This window comes from Plasmodium sp. gorilla clade G2 (genome assembly GCF_900097015.1).
Source record: "Plasmodium sp. gorilla clade G2 genome assembly, contig: PADLG01_00_22, whole genome shotgun sequence".
NCBI lineage: Eukaryota > Apicomplexa > Aconoidasida > Haemosporida > Plasmodiidae > Plasmodium > Plasmodium adleri (nom. inval.).
The window spans coordinates 22,501-39,557 of NW_021628870.1; the positions used below are offsets into that span (position 1 = coordinate 22,501).

Genomic DNA, 17,057 nt, shown 5'->3' on the forward strand with positions numbered 1-17,057 from the left:
TATGAGTTGGCATATTTATAGTTGAACGTATTCAGATATGAACTATAAAAAGAGAAAATAAATAAATATATATATATATATATATATATATATATATATATATATATTTATTATTATTATTTTATTTTATTACCAAATGACAAAAAGAATGTATATAAATTCTTTTGTTCCAACTTTTGAAAACATATGATTATTTTTACGGGTTTCCATTTTTTTCTATGGATTTTTTTTTTAATATTTATTTGAAATTTTAGTTAAGAAAAATATACATAAAATACAAAAATAAAAAAGAAAGCTAAAACAGAAGGGGGGGCTCACTCAATTTGTATTTAATAATAATATTTTTTTTTATAATATTTCTCTTTGAAGAAAAATAACATAACAACAAAATATATAAAACATATTATTATTATATATAAATTATTTTAGAATAAATCTAAAATATATATATATATATATATATATATATATATAAATGGTTGTAAAAAAGAAAAGAGATATATTTAAAATTAAATGTATAAAATAAAAAATTAAGAAAAAAAAAAAAAAAAAAACAATTTTATTCGTTTTTATATAATTTTTTTGAGATATTATTATTAATAATTAGAAATAGAATTATAGTTTCTACCTTTTTTTTTTTTATAAGTATAAAAAATACAAATAATAACAAAAAATACAAAAATACAAATAATAACAAAAATGCAAAAATACAAAAATTTGTTGTTGTTTATTATAAAATTATTAAAAATACTAATAAAGTATATTAAATTATAATTAATTATATATAAATATATATATAAACAAAATTGTATTACTAATTATAATATATTTATTTATATGTAAATATAATATATATGATATATATATAATTAAATGTATTTATATATATATTATGAGAGTATTTTTTCTTCATGCTGATTTAATTTATATATAGATTCTTTTAATAAAAAATAGGTAGAAAAGATTTTTTCATTTTATATATAGACCCTTGGAGATTTATATTTTTATAAAAGAATTTATTAATATACATAATAAAACAAAAAAGAAAAAAATAATAAATAAATAATATAAAATAAAAGGGTTTCGATTTATTTATTATGTTACAAAACTATTTTTACTTTTATACAAAAAGATTACGAAGATTGGTATGCCCTAAGAAATAGTATTTTATATAAAACGAAAAAAAAAAAAAATAAATAAATAAATAAAATAATATGGTTCCTAAATTTTTATTTTATTTTATATAACCAATATGTAAATATTTTCATCTTGAATTGTACTCATGAAGAAAAATATGTCCTTCAAAATATTAATATATAAATAAAAACAATTTTTAATATATATATATATATTTTTAATTTTTATGATTTCAAAATTGTACAGGGAAATAGCGTTTTTATTATATAAATGTTAAAAAAAAAAAATTCAAAATTTTCTCATCATTAATATGATATTTAATATATATATATATTTTACATTTTATGTCCCAAATATTGAATGTAATGGGATACTCTAAAAAATGTATGAAAAAATAATATATTATTTTATAAATATATAAATATTATATATTAATTTTCCATTTTCACAAAAATTTAAAAAAAAAAAAAAAAAAATACAACAATATGTATATTATGTAAATGAATGAATATATAAATATCTACATTTAGAGATATATTTATATGTTTCTTTATTTTTATATAATTATATTTATTATTTATTCAATAAGCGTGTACTTCTTTAACAAATGGTAAAAAATTTATATGTACAGAGGCTAGAAGAAAAAAAAATAAATTTAAAAAAAAATGAATATATTTAAAAAAAATGTCATTTTTTCCTGTTTTTTTTTTTTTTTTTTCAGTTTTTAAAAATGGTAAATTAATAAAAAGGAATAAAAAGAAAGAAAAATATATTATTAGTGTAAATTTTATAAAATATGTGAACATAAATATAAATATATAAATATATATATATATATTTTATGTCCTTTTCAAAAAAAAAAAAGAAAAAAAGAATAACATATAATATATATTATATATATTTATTTAAATATATATGGTACTTGTGGAAAATACTTTTTTTTTTATTTGTCCTTTTTTTTTTTTTTTTGTTGTTAATATATACGTTAATTTATTTGTTATTTAATTTTTTATTATTTTTTTTTTTTTTTTTTTTTTATGTTATTTTTATGGTCTTTAATAAAAACAGTATGAGATTATATATATAGTAGGATAAAATAATTAAAAAAAATAAATTTATAATTTTCCTACTTTTTACGAACTATATAATATATATATATATATATATATATATATATAATGGAAAATAATTATTTATAAAATAAAAAAAAAAATAATATATGTAAACTAAAATTTAAATAACAATTTGTATTGAAAATACAAAATATATTTATATGTAGGAAAGTTAATTATTCTGGTTCTTATTATTAAAATTTTTTTTTTTTTTTCTTTTGGAGAATAAAATAAAATTTAAATTATATATATATTTTCTTTAGTTATAAAAATTTCCATGAGGTTCCTTAATATTATATAAAATATAATTTCCTTAACTAAAAAATAAAAAAATAAAAAAAGAAAAAAAGAAAATTTTTTTTTGGTTCTTACAAACAATAATGGAAAATTTTTTTAGAATATCTTATAATAAACAGTGTATAGGACAAATAATTCATATGTTATATTTCATATGGTAAATTAAAAAAAAAAAAAAAGAGAAAAGAAGAGTAGAAGAAAAAAAAAAGTTGACTTTATATAATATAGTTTTTAAAATATTTTAAGAGGAAATAAAAAATATATCAATATATACATATATTTATATATATTTCTTTTATTACTTTTTGGAATTATTTTATATATCATTATTTGTCATATATGTGACAATATTCTTTTAATATATTATCTAAATTTTTATATTTTATTTATTTTATTTTATTTTTTATAGTTTAATTTTTATCTTATATAATACAAAGACGTGTTTGCGAAAAATCTCAAAATGTGATAGAAACTTGTCGGACTTAAATTTAGGAGAGCAAACAGATTATGATGAAAGTGAGATTAGTAATATTAAAAACATTTCATTTTACCCTGATAAATTTAGTAAGTTAGAATATAATTTAAGAGAAGTATGGAATAAATTAGAGACAGACGAACATGATGATTATATGGATGTTACTGTTGAATATTTTGAAAAATTATTAGATAATGACAAAAATTTAGAAAATTACGAAAAGTATTATGAAAAAAGAGCCTCAGTTGCTTATATGTTACATGAATTTCGTAGAGGATATCTGAATGAACAAAATAGAAAATTTAGGAATTTTCTACATAATTTAAAAGAAAAAAGAATTAAAGAACCTATAGATACTTTGAATGCTGATGAACAAGAAGAATGGAATAAAATAAAGAATGAAAAAATTAAAAGTGATGAAGAATGGAAAAATTATCAATTACAAACATGGGAATATTTAATAAAAATGGAATATTCTAAAATGACATAATGTCAAAATGTGTAATATGATTATTATTATATAAATTATAAAGTCTAATAAATAATAACAGCATCTTCTTATTATTTTTTAATATATATATATATATATATATATATTTATATTTATATTTATTTATATTTTTTTTCTCATATAATCAATAAGAAAAGATAATATTTTCCTTTAAAGTGGAACTTTCATATGTAATAGTTTTGTTTTATTTTATTTTAATTTATTTATTATTTATTTATTTATTTTTTTTTTTTTTAATTTATTATATTATATGTATTTTTAAAATTTGTAAATATTTTTTATTTTTTGTCATTTATATATGTTTGTAATTACTATTATTAATCCCATTATGCCATTCTTATATTCTTTTTTGTATTGTATATATGTATATATTTTATTTTCACAAAATTTCCAAATATATGGGAAATAAAAATATATTTAAAAATTAATAAAATGTAGTTTTAAAATAATGTATTTATTTGTAAAATAAGCATTATATATATATATATATTTTTTTAATAAAAAAAGAATTATAATAAAAGAGTTGTTAAGAAATTATTTTGTAGAGTATAATATGTAAATAAAAAATAACAAGACAAATGTTTGAAAATTATTTTATAATAATATGATGAGTTATGAACAAAGTAAATACGATTTGTTTTCAATTTAAATGGTTATTATATATTTTGAGATTACAAAACATATGATAATATAGAATAATGTTAAAACTCTCATATATATTAATAAAGAAAAAAAAAAAAAAAAAGGTCTTCCTAATAAATTTAACAAGGTTGTAAATAATATACCCACATGGTAAAATATATCTCATTTTATTCCTTTTACCTGTTGTTTTTTTTTTTTTTTTTTTTAGGTACTATTATTGACTTCATTAAACCTTTTCGTAATTGTAATTTTAAGTTAATACATGATAGGTTTAATATTGGAATTTTTTTTATTATGTAATAAAATATGTCTGTATTTTAATTTATGAATTTAAGGTTGTAAAAATAGGTATCTATCTATATATATATATAAATATATAATATAATATATATTATTATTTTTATAAATAGCTATAGAAGAATATTAATTGAAATATTTATAAAAATAAGTTAGTTCCTAATATAATATATAAAAACTATCATAATAATAAATCGAAAAACTTTTACCTGAGCATACGAAAATTCAAGTATATAATTTTTTTCAATGGGATATATTCTTTTTACATTTTTTCCAGCTATAATTATATTTACTTTATTGTTATTACTTTATATAGTAGTATTATGAAAAATGAATATTCTGATTCAAAGAATATATAAAATTGTAGCAACAAAATATGGAAGATAAGGACAAATAAATTTATAATTTGAAATATGTTTATAGGAATTAGAAAGAAATAGACAAATATAATTAGGATATAATAATTAATAAACACAATAAAAAAATAAAATAATATAATATGAATGTGTAAAATATAATGTGAAGGATCATAAATCGTTCAAATATGACTTAACATATAAGGGAATAAAAGCAGAATATATGGACAATAAATATAACATATATAGAGAGGAAGAAGATGGATATGTATATATGTATATGTATGTCAAACGATTAATTAAATGAGAGAGAAAAAAAAAAAAAAAAAAGATATTACAAGAAACATAGTAGGAATAAAAAATGAAACATAAAAAATAATAAAAAATGATTATTTACATGTTATAAATAAAAATATAGTTATATATACACATATATATATTTTTATTTTACAAAAAAAAAATATATAAAAATAAATAAATAAAATAATGTGTATAAAAAAAATAATGGAAATTTTTATGTTTGGATTCCCATTAGAATTTATATTTTAAAAATATTCTATATATGTAAAATTATCCTTTGAAATAATTTATTATCTTTATAAATTTTTTGGGTATATACAATACCATATTTAATATATTTCTAGGTATATCTTTTATAAATTGAATGAACTCTTTTAGCATATTTGAAAAGGTAAAAAAATTATTATGTGCTTTATCATATTTCCTAATTTTTATTAAAATATATATAATAATTACAGAACATATAAGGGATATTATTAAAGAGAGAATGTATGCTCCTGATGCCAAATAACAAACCGAAATAAAAACAAAAACTATAGGTTCAAAAATAAATAAATATTCTTTCATTCTTTGATTTATTTCATTATTATATAATTCATAATCAGGAGTTTCCTCAATATAACTTATAGATTCTAAGAAACTATATATTAAATTTTCAAAATATATATCAAATTTTTTTATTGTTATAAAAAATTTATTTTTTTTATTTGTATGTGTAAAATATACGGGGGTAAATTCTGAATTTTTATATGAGGTATATATTTGTTCTTTATTGTTAGTGTTATCTTTATCTTCATTTTGTTTTTTGTCTATATTTTTTTTTGATGTTCTAAGATCCGTGTTATTTGATTTTTGTGATATTTTTAGTTGTTCTATGTTGATGACTTTTTCCACATTTTCTTCGGTTAGAAGTCTATAACGTTTTTTAATTTGAAATATGTCGTATTTCTTTATGAGTATAAATAAAAAAATAAAGAAAATTAAGAACAATAGTAAAAATGTAAAGAATGTAAATTAAATAATGTAGTATAAATATAAGTCGAAGATATATATTGATTAAATGTATATATAAAAAATAAAAAAATATTTACATGTATTATTATTATTATTATTATTCATATTTTTGTTTTGTGTTTATTACTTGATAGGGAAAATAAAGAAACCAAATTAATTTGAGAATTACACTAATTTTAAAAAAGATAACTTTGCTTAATTTTTTTTCATTAAGAATTTTTTTTCTTTTTTTTTTTATCAACCCTTTTTTATATAGGTTGTTATGTTGTTTATATTATCCATGTATAAATGTAGAAATAGTATATTATATATATTTTTTTTTTATTATTTCATATATTTATTAATTATATAATATTAAAACTATATATATATATATATTACACTTTTTGATTTACAAAATGAAAAAGTGAAGAAAAGGTATGCTCCTTACATTATATCAATATTATAAATATTTATATATTTATATATTTTTGTGCTTAATATATTTTCAAAAAAAAAATCATAATACTTATATATATATATATATATATATATCTTCTTAATTTAAAATTTTGTGTATATACATAAAAGTTCAATTTTAAAACAAAATAAATATATTATATATATATATATATATATAATGTGCAATACTGGTATCATTTTAATTGTTTACAGAATTGCACTTGTACTATAAATTTAATTAATATGTATTTCTTTTATTTATAAGTAAAATTCAAATTTTAAAAAATGGATGATATTATTTAAAAAATATATATCACTTTATATTTTATATTTTTTTTTTTTTTTTTTTTTGTAAATTCTCAAAGAAAAAAAAAAAAAAAATGGTACAATTTCATAGGTAATACTGTACTTATTTTTATGTTTTATAAATGCATACGCGAATTTATGACATATATTACGAAGCTAGTATATAAATAAATATATATATATGTATATTTTTGTATGCATATATTTTTTTTGCGGAATACAATAACTTAATATAGGAAATTATAAAATTTTATTAAAATATAAAATATTCTTTAAAATTATTTATATTTATTATATGTTTTACATTTTAATTATTTTTTTTTTAATTCATTTAATGAAATACTTTATTATATTTAAAAAAAATTTTCAAAATCCTTATTTTTATTTTTTATTTTTTTTTGGAAAATTTATAAGAAATATAGAAATTAATAATTTCGATTAAAAATATTAAAATAAGATCATAATCTTGTATACATATAATATTAAAATATTTATTATATTTTATTATTATTTTTTTTTTTGCTTTATAATAAAAATTATAAGTGTAAATAACTATATAAATATATATTACTGTATTGTAATGTATTAATATATATTTTTTTTTACAATATTTTAAGAATCCATATTTTTTTTTTTCTTTTGGCTATTAATTATAAGTTTAAAGGTAAAATAATTATATATATATATATATATATATATATATATATATATATTTTATATGTGGAAATAAATTATATATTTACATGAAACATTTGAATATTTAATTGATATATAAAGAGTTATTATATTTTCATAAAATAAGAAAGATTAATTATAACATTGCTTAGTATTAATACGTTTATGTTAAAATAATAAAATTCATCAATCTATATAGAAGAAAAAAAAGAAAAAAGAAAAATTTTTAATAGTCAATATCTTTAATAAGAATTAATGAGAAAAAATAAATAATATTAATAAAAAAAGACAAAAATAAATAAAGTCGAATCTTTATTATTTAAGTATATATTGTACATATATATATATTTAATTTTTTTAATGTAATATTTATCGAGTTATACTAAAAATATTACAAAGCGTAAATTAGATTATTTCGCATAATATTTGAAACTATATAATTATTTATTTGTTTTATTTTTCTTCTTTTTATTTTATCTTCATACACAAAAAAAAAAAAAAAAAAAAAAATATAATAATATTACATTAATAAAAATATCAAATATATATTTATATTTATTTTTATATTTTTTTTTGTAGTTGTATTTTTAAGCATGATAGGTCAGATTTCATCAAGTTTGAAATTCCAGAGAACCAAAATTATTGCTGAGGGTAAGGATTCATTTAATTGTAGAAAATCTTGTTCTTCTAACAGAGAGATGAGGAAGGAAAAGAGTCCCATTATGTTTTTTTCTTCTTATTCGAGATTATCAATTTTTTGGCTGTTATGTATATTCTTGTTGGTAATATTAAAAGTTAATAAAATTACATACATATATATATATATATATATATATATATGTATGTATATATAATATGCTTTTTCTTATTTATTCTTTTATTTTTTTAGAATTTTTATATATATAATGGTAATTGTAATATAATAGAAGAAGGCAAGAATTGTCATAAAAGAAAGTTGTCTGAATTAATAGACTTAAAAAATGGTTTCTTAAGACGTGATGGAAATAAAACTGATATAAAGGATGAGTCAACTCAAACAGATGCTGTGTCTAAGAGTAATAATGTAGCAGATGATTATAATTCATATAATGAATTTAATATTAAAGATGAATTAGAAGATATATTTAAAAGTATAGGGTTATCTGGTTTCCATGAGAAATATTATGATTTAACAAAACAGTGGAGTGATGAAAAAATTGAAGAGGTTATGAATTCTTTAGAGGATATTCCAAATAAATTGGATTTGCTTACTATATGGATGCAAGTTCGAGGTAGTGAGAAATTGAAGATGCATAATATGTCATATGGTTTAAGAATATTATATAAAGAATTAATTAATAAATATAATATACCAATGGAATCATGCACACATGTATGGCTTAATTCTTATTATGATATAACCAATAGTCATTTATATAGAGAACATGAAAATAATATTAATTTCCTTGACTTAACTACTAAAGAAATATTGACTCGTGAAGATTTTATAGACTTTATTAAAGACACGAAAAATAAATTCAACAAATTAAGAAATGAATTGAGAGAAACTATAAGTAAAGATTTAATAAACGCATTAACACCTAAACACGTGGAATAATTTTTAATATATATATAATTATATTTGTTCTACATAATTGCTATGTTATTGATTGCACATATTTAAATTAATAACATATTATTCATTTTACTACAGTCCCATGAAAAAAATATAATATTATCCACGTAATATATATATATATATTAATAAATTTTTTTTTTTTTTTTTCTGAATTATAATTTATTCCATTTTTATTTTTTAATATACCCAATTTTGTTGTTCATATGTATATAGTACTAAACATACACATATATATATATATATTATAGTTACCATTTTATTTATTTTAATTGGTCATAAAATTCATGTTTACATTTATTTATAAGATATATATATATATATATAATATATTTGAATGAACATATGCTCTTCATTTTCTGTAACTATTGATATTAGATATAATTCTTTTATATGAAAGATCAAGATTTATTGGATGTTATACATTACTACGAACAAATGTATTAATACATATATATATATATATTATGATACCTAATAAAATCTCAAGTCCAATAAAATTGTTAACTATCTTATATTTCTAAATATTATGAATTTGTAAATTATATAATATTATTCTGTATTGTTTGTTTGTCCAAATATTTTCTCTGCTATAAGTTAATATTATATACAGAAAAAAAAATTAAATTAAAAATAAAAGAAATAAAAATATTTTATGTTAGTATATTATACATAATAAGGGAAAATATCAATATTTATATGCATTGAATAACTCCATATTATTTATAGGTACATTATTTGGGTATTATATTGTTATGATATGTATCATTCTCATAATTTATATGTGCCTATTGTTTTCTTCTCTTGTATTTATAAAAATATATATTTAAAAAAAAAAAAATAAAGTCTCATGCATTAAAATTATTATATCAAATAGATTCATTGGGGAAAATAAAAATAATAATAATAATTTGAATACACATAATCATATTAAATATTATGAGCTTTAAATTATGTATTGTAAAATATACGAAATAAAGTGATATATGTTATCTATATTCTGTGTATTTTTTTTGTTTCTTTCTTTTCTTTTCTTTTTCTTTTTTTTTTTTTTTTTTATCAGTTATATTATGGTGCCATGTTATAAAGTAATATTATAAATGTTTTGTTATTATATGTATTAAATATATATTCTATTTGTTATTTCATTATATATTTAATAAATATAATTATTCATATTGCAATTCTTTTTATGTTATATCGAAATGAATATTGTAAAAAATTATAAATACCTTGAATAAATAAATAAATACATATATATATATATATATATATATATAATTTTATTAATTTATATATTTTAATTAATACGTATGTTCTAAATTTTATGGTATAATATTATTTCTCACTATATTTCATAAACGTGTAGAAGTGAATACATATTTATATAATTTTATTAATAGTATTTGTTTATTAACATTTTCTATTTTAAGATATAATATTATGAGAATAAATCAAATAAAGTGTATGTTTAAAATATTCTAAGGTTTGTACATGCAGTTTATATTTAGAATATGGAACCTAAAAAATATTTATATTATAAATAAAATTGTAATATCTTAAAATATAAGCATAATTAGGTAGGTCTATTTTTTATTCTAATATACAAGAAAAATATAAAGATCAAATATATAAATATTATATTAAGAATATTATATATATATAAGAATACATAATAATAATTAGAATAAGAGTAAGAATCTCATTTTAAAATATATTTAATTAAAAAATACTAATACCTTACTGCTTGTATCATAATATAAAAACTAATAAAGAATAAAAATAAATGTTATATATATATATATATATATATGTTTCGATTATAAAATTCTGTCCTATATGATGTAATTATTTTTAAAAAATAAGAATGAATTGCATATTTTCAAATTATAGAAATTCTTAGTATATTATTTTTTCCTTTAATGAATGTAGTATGAAATGTTTAAGAAAGGACATATATATATGTATATAATTATATATTCAAAATAAATAAATAATATTATAATAATATCATAAGGTAAATATTCATATAAGTAAAAAAAAAAAAAAAAAAAAAATAGAGAAAAAGAAAATAAAACCAAGAACATACGTTTTTATAAAATACCTATTCTCTAGTCATGAACGTATATATTTTAAAGAGTATACATATATACATGCGTATCTTATATTTATGAATTTTATTTTATTTTGTATTATTTTGTTTTATTTTGTTTTTTATTTCTAATAAATTCCTTTCCTGTATATTTATAGTTGTCAGAGGTAATATATTTTATATACATTATAGATTAAACTTATAATAAAGTTATATGTAATTATATATAATAATTATCTAAAATAAAAATAAAAAAACTAATATTCTATATATATATATATATATATATGATATAAATATTTTAATGTTAGTTAAATTTATACTATAATATTTTAATTATTATATCTATAAAATATATTATATATACATATATAAATCATTCAATGTAATAATTATAATTTTAAATTTTCTGGAATTTTTAAAATTTATTGTTAGTATATTTTTTCTATTTAACTTAAAAGGTTGTATATTTATAGAAATTTTTTTTTAACAATGTATATATAATATATATATATAATATATATTAATATATTCATAATCAACCTTGAATTTTTTTTTTTTTTTTTTTTTTTAATTGTTATTTTTCTAAGTTATTTAATATAACATAAAAATATATATTCATATTTTATATGTGAAACAGAATATAAAAATTAAATATATTTAAAAATAAATGAAATGTTTTTATTTTATTTCTTTAGAAGTCTATAATAATAATTAATATTATAAATGTTTTGTGCATGTTTTTTAGAATTTCGTATATTTACTACTAAATAAATTACAACCAACATAAATTATATATAATTATTTTTTTTTTTTTGTTGTAATATTATATAAAATATAATTAAATACAATATATTAATTTTATATTAATATAATTATAATATAAGATATATTATAGTTAGAGGACATTTCATTATTATTATAAGAAAAAGAAAAAGTTATTTGTCCTTTATTTTATAAGAATAATATAATAATTGTTCTTTTATATAATAATATCAGATTTTTAAACTTATTATTAAAAAAAAATAAAAGATATATTATATGTACAAATTATATGATAAATAGAATGGTTATATATAATGAATATAAAATAAATATGAATATATAATAAGAAAGAATATAATATTAATATATTACAACCCTTTTGTTTTTTGTTTGTTTTTTTTTTTTTTCTTTTTTTTGAAGAATTATTATATAATAATATTATAAATGGTTATAATATATATAATGTATATAATTTAATAATTGAATAAGCCTCGGATTCATCATTTTATAATAATAAATAGTTAGTTTGAATTATGCATATTTTATAAGAAAAGTAGAAAACACTTGTGTTTAAATATAACTAATAGAAAACATAAATATGTAGTGAATATTATATTATTGATTATATTTTATAATAGACTAATAATGTGTTTTGTACTTAATATAGTGTATATAAAAATGCTCAAATGTTTTTAAGTGGACTTAACAAAATAATTATTATATTAATATAAATCTTTAATTTAATATACATTTATTCATATTTCATTTTTTTTTTTTTCTTTTTTTTTATTTCTTGTCCTTTTTTTAAGATTATCAACCTTAATTTGTTTTCTTTTATTTATTTATTAAATACATGTTTTTAGTGATTATATTATTCTTGAATATATATATATTTTATGTCAGTTACTTTGAGTATATATGTATTCTAAAAAGATATATATATATATATATATATATATATATATATTTTGATAAATACAAAAATTAAAATTATAACTATATAATTATGATTATTGTTTTGTTATTTTGTTTTTATGGTTTATTGTATTATAAAAGATAAATTGTTTATATATGAAAAATATATAAATTTACACATATATATATATATATATATATATATATATATATATATATATATATATTAATAGAAATGAAAAATAGTACAACCAGTTATATTTTGTTTTCCTATTATGTTATATAAATAAATATATATATGAATTGTTTTTTAATATAGAAATAAATATATTTTATATATAATTTAGAATAAATATTTTTAAAAAGAAAGAGGAAAAATAAATTCCTTATGAAAATGAATGATTTAAATTTATTGTTTATAACTGTATTGTTGTTTTTTTTTTTCTATGTTTTTTTACTTTTGCATATTTTATGAATATATTCTATATTGTTTATAATATATAGAACGACAGGATAATTGGATATTCTTAAAAGTTTATAGAATTTGTATAAATTTTTATATGGTAAGTAGAAGTATTTTTTTTTCTATAATATATGAAGAAAATTAATAAAAAAAAAAGATATATAAATGTTAAAAAATTCTGGGAGTATATATATATATATATTATAATATGTAATTTTTATTTTTATGTATATTTCGTGTTCAATAAATTTTGCTTCATTTTATATGTATAAAGGTTAAAGAATTATTTATATTTACATATATATATATATATATATATATATATATATATATATATATATGTTATTATAATTATTTATTTATATTTTTTTAAAAATATTTTACTTTAATAGATATCTACATTCCTATTTTCCTTTTATTTTATATATTTTTTTTTATTATTATTTTTGTTTTTTTATAATTGTTCTATTTATTATATAGAAATTTATATTATTCAGAATTGTTCTATTATATATTTGTGTTGTATTATTTATATTTATTAGTATTTTATATAAATATCGAAAGAAAATAATGAATATATTATATTTTTTATTTTAAGAATTATAATTATTTATATGAAAATTTTATTTACAATCTATAATAAATAAAATTTTAATTTATTATTTATTTATTTTTTTTTTTTTTTTTTTGTATATATATATATATATATATATATAATATAAGATAATATAATATAATATATTTAGAAATATGAATAGCTATAAAAAAAATAATAAATTTAAGATTCATTAGTAAAACAAAATAAATATCATAATAAATTATAGCAATATGATAAAAGCATTTGTATGCTATATATAAAACCATTGCATGTAAATATATTAATTTATTTATTTATATATATATATATTTTTTTTTACATCTCAATATATTTTTATGACTGTTTTACTTGTATTTTATATAAAAATTTTAAATTTCTTTATATATATATAAAAAGAAAAATAAAAAACAAAAGATAATATATTATTTTTTTTTAATATTTTTTTTATTGTTACATTAATTTGTGAATATTAATTATTTAAGTATATTATATATATTTTTTATATGAATAAAACATTGGTTATATTTTATTATTGTAGAAAATAAATATATATATTTTGCATTATTTATAGACTTTTTCTGATTTTTTTTTTTTTTTTTTTTTTTAATTTATAGAAGTCTATTTTTTATGTACAAAATTTTTATTTAATAAGATTGGGTAATATAAAGTAGTATGATATTATATATAATTTTTTTTTTATGAATTTTAGATACATAAAATAATAATAACAATATATATATATATATATAATACTTTTATTATAAATTATTTCAATGAATTCATTATATTCATATTATGGTTAATATAAAATAATATTAGAAGTCTAATTCTTATAAATTAATGTAAATTAAAAAAACAAAAATATATTATATACATAAATATATATGTGTTCATATATTTTCTTTTTCTTTTTAATAAAATAAATCCATGGATTGAACCATTAAAATATTATATATATATATATATATATATATATACATATACATTAAATTTTTTTTTTTTTTTTTTTTTTTATTTATGTAAATGTAACTCTTTCATATTTTCATTATATTTTATATAGTTGTTATTTAATTTATATGTTTCATAAAAATATAGATAGAATATTATGATTTAATAAGAAAAGATATATTAAATAATTTATTTAATGGTTTAATCATCTTTTATATCATTTTATGTAATATGCATGTTATTATATATAAACATTTATTAATTTTTTTTTTTTTTTTGAGATAAGAATAAATCTAAAATGTTTAATTGATTATAACTTTAAATAATATTATAAAAATATATATATATGTATATGTACATATATATATGTGTATTTTCATTTTTATTTTAAAATTTCTTTGTTCGTTATAAGTTATAATAATGGTTGCAAATGATTTATGGGAAGAACCGAATGAACCAGTAACTAGGTTTGATGGTACACCAAGATTAGATTCATTTTTTAATAAGGATGGATTATTATTAAGAACATATTCATGGACAGTTAAGAAAGCTGTGGGTATTATTGTGTTATTACATGGTTTGAATGCTCATGTGAGATTACAATTTTTAAAACAAAATGTAGAAGTGGTAAGTAATGATGAAGTAATATTAAAAGATATAGATAATTATTATGTATATAAAGATAGTTGGATAGAGAAATTAAATGATAATGGTTTCTCAGTTTATGGTATAGATTTACAAGGTCATGGGAAATCAGATGGATGGAATAATTTAAGAACAAATATAAATTTTTTTGATGATTTAATATATGATGTTATGCAATATATTGAGAAAATTAATGAAGATATATCATTAGAATATAAAAATGAATCAAATATGAATGAATTAAATATGAATGAATCAAATATGAATGTATCAAATATAGACTCATCAAATACAGATTCGTCATATAATAATATTAATAATGATGATAATGAGAAACCACCAATATATTTAATGGGGTTATCATTAGGGGGTAATATAGCTTTAAGAACCTTAGAAATATTAGGAAAAACAAGTGATTATGAAAAATATAATATAAAAGGATGTATATCCTTAGCAGGGATGATTTCTATTGAGGAATTACAATCTAATTGTTCATATAAATATAGATATTTTATTGTACCCTTTTCGAAATTAATATCCTCTTGTTTTCCTTCATTTAGATTACCACAAAATTTTAAATTTCAGAAATTTCCTTATGTAAATGATCTTATTAATTATGATACTTATAGACATGATAAATGGATAACAATTAAATTTGGACGACAAATTTTACGTTCTATAAAAAATTTAAATAATGACATGAAATATATACCAAAAGATATTCCTATACTCTTTATACATTCTGTAGATGATAGTGCTTGTTATTATAATGGTGTGATTAATTTCTATGATGCTTTAGAATCAGAAAATAAAGAAGTTCATACTTTATATGATATGGACCATATTTTGACTATGGAACCTGGGAATGAAGAAGTATTGAAAAAAGTAATTAATTGGATAAATAATTTAGGTAATTTAAAGAAAAATAAGAAAATTGTACTTTGAAATTAAAAGAATGCTTTTTTCATTTAAAAGTATTAAAAAAAAAGAAAAAAAAAAAAAAAAAAAACAAGTAAATAATAAAAAATTAATATTATATATCATCATTTGTCTTTATCTATTTAATGTATTTTATATTTTTTATATAAAAAATTGTATATTTAAAAATGTTTATATGTATATATTATTTTAAATATATATATATATATATATATTTATTTATTTATTTTTTCGTATGTTTTGGTTTTTTTTTTTTCATATATTTTTCTTTTTTTGTCTTTTTTTTTTTTTTTTTAAATATTAATAGAAATTATGATTATTCATATATATATACACTAATATTTTATTTCATATAAGTAAAAAAAAATACTTTTTAACAAACTATTTTTTATTTTTTTAATATATCATTTGAAAATTTATGACATGAAAAAAAAGAAAAAAAGGAATTTGATTTTGAGTTCATATCGAATATAATTATATGATTTAAATAAAATAAATTATAAAGGTAAAAAAT

At 15.2% G+C, this 17,057-nt stretch overlaps 3 protein-coding genes and 2 pseudogenes across 5 annotated transcripts in view; 3 read left to right on the forward strand and 2 right to left on the reverse strand.

Moving 5' to 3' along the window:
- Positions 1–210, reverse strand: part of PADL01_0017100 — a 1,207-nt pseudogene extending 997 nt beyond the window's left edge. The window contains exons 1-2 of the mRNA in view: positions 134–210; positions 1–42 (exon numbers count right to left, since the gene is read on the reverse strand). The exon at positions 1–42 is cut by the window's left edge and continues 997 nt beyond it. Of these exons, the coding sequence occupies positions 1–42; positions 134–210 (119 nt within the window). The remainder of the gene's footprint in view (positions 43–133) is intronic.
- Positions 211–2,629: 2,419 nt separating this feature from the next.
- PADL01_0017200 (ring-exported protein 4) lies at positions 2,630–3,511 on the forward strand (the record flags this gene model as incomplete). Its single annotated transcript, XM_028680412.1, has 2 exons — positions 2,630–2,703; positions 2,956–3,511. 2 exons carry the CDS (start codon positions 2,630–2,632, stop codon positions 3,509–3,511), a joined length of 630 nt encoding a protein of 209 aa, XP_028541190.1.
- Positions 3,512–5,397: 1,886 nt separating this feature from the next.
- Positions 5,398–6,246, reverse strand: PADL01_0017300 (annotated as a pseudogene). Its single transcript has 2 exons — positions 6,219–6,246; positions 5,398–6,026 (listed from the first exon to the last, which is right to left on the reverse strand). Coding segments are annotated over exons 1-2 (657 nt in total).
- Positions 6,247–8,156: 1,910 nt separating this feature from the next.
- PADL01_0017400 (Plasmodium exported protein (PHISTc), unknown function) lies at positions 8,157–9,160 on the forward strand (the record flags this gene model as incomplete). Its single annotated transcript, XM_028680413.1, has 2 exons — positions 8,157–8,345; positions 8,453–9,160. 2 exons carry the CDS (start codon positions 8,157–8,159, stop codon positions 9,158–9,160), a joined length of 897 nt encoding a protein of 298 aa, XP_028541191.1.
- Positions 9,161–15,379: 6,219 nt separating this feature from the next.
- Positions 15,380–16,549, forward strand: PADL01_0017500 (lysophospholipase, putative; the record flags this gene model as incomplete). The annotated part of the gene is made up of 1 exon (XM_028680414.1): positions 15,380–16,549. One exon carries the CDS (start codon positions 15,380–15,382, stop codon positions 16,547–16,549), a length of 1,170 nt encoding a protein of 389 aa, XP_028541192.1.
- Positions 16,550–17,057: the final 508 nt, after the last annotated feature.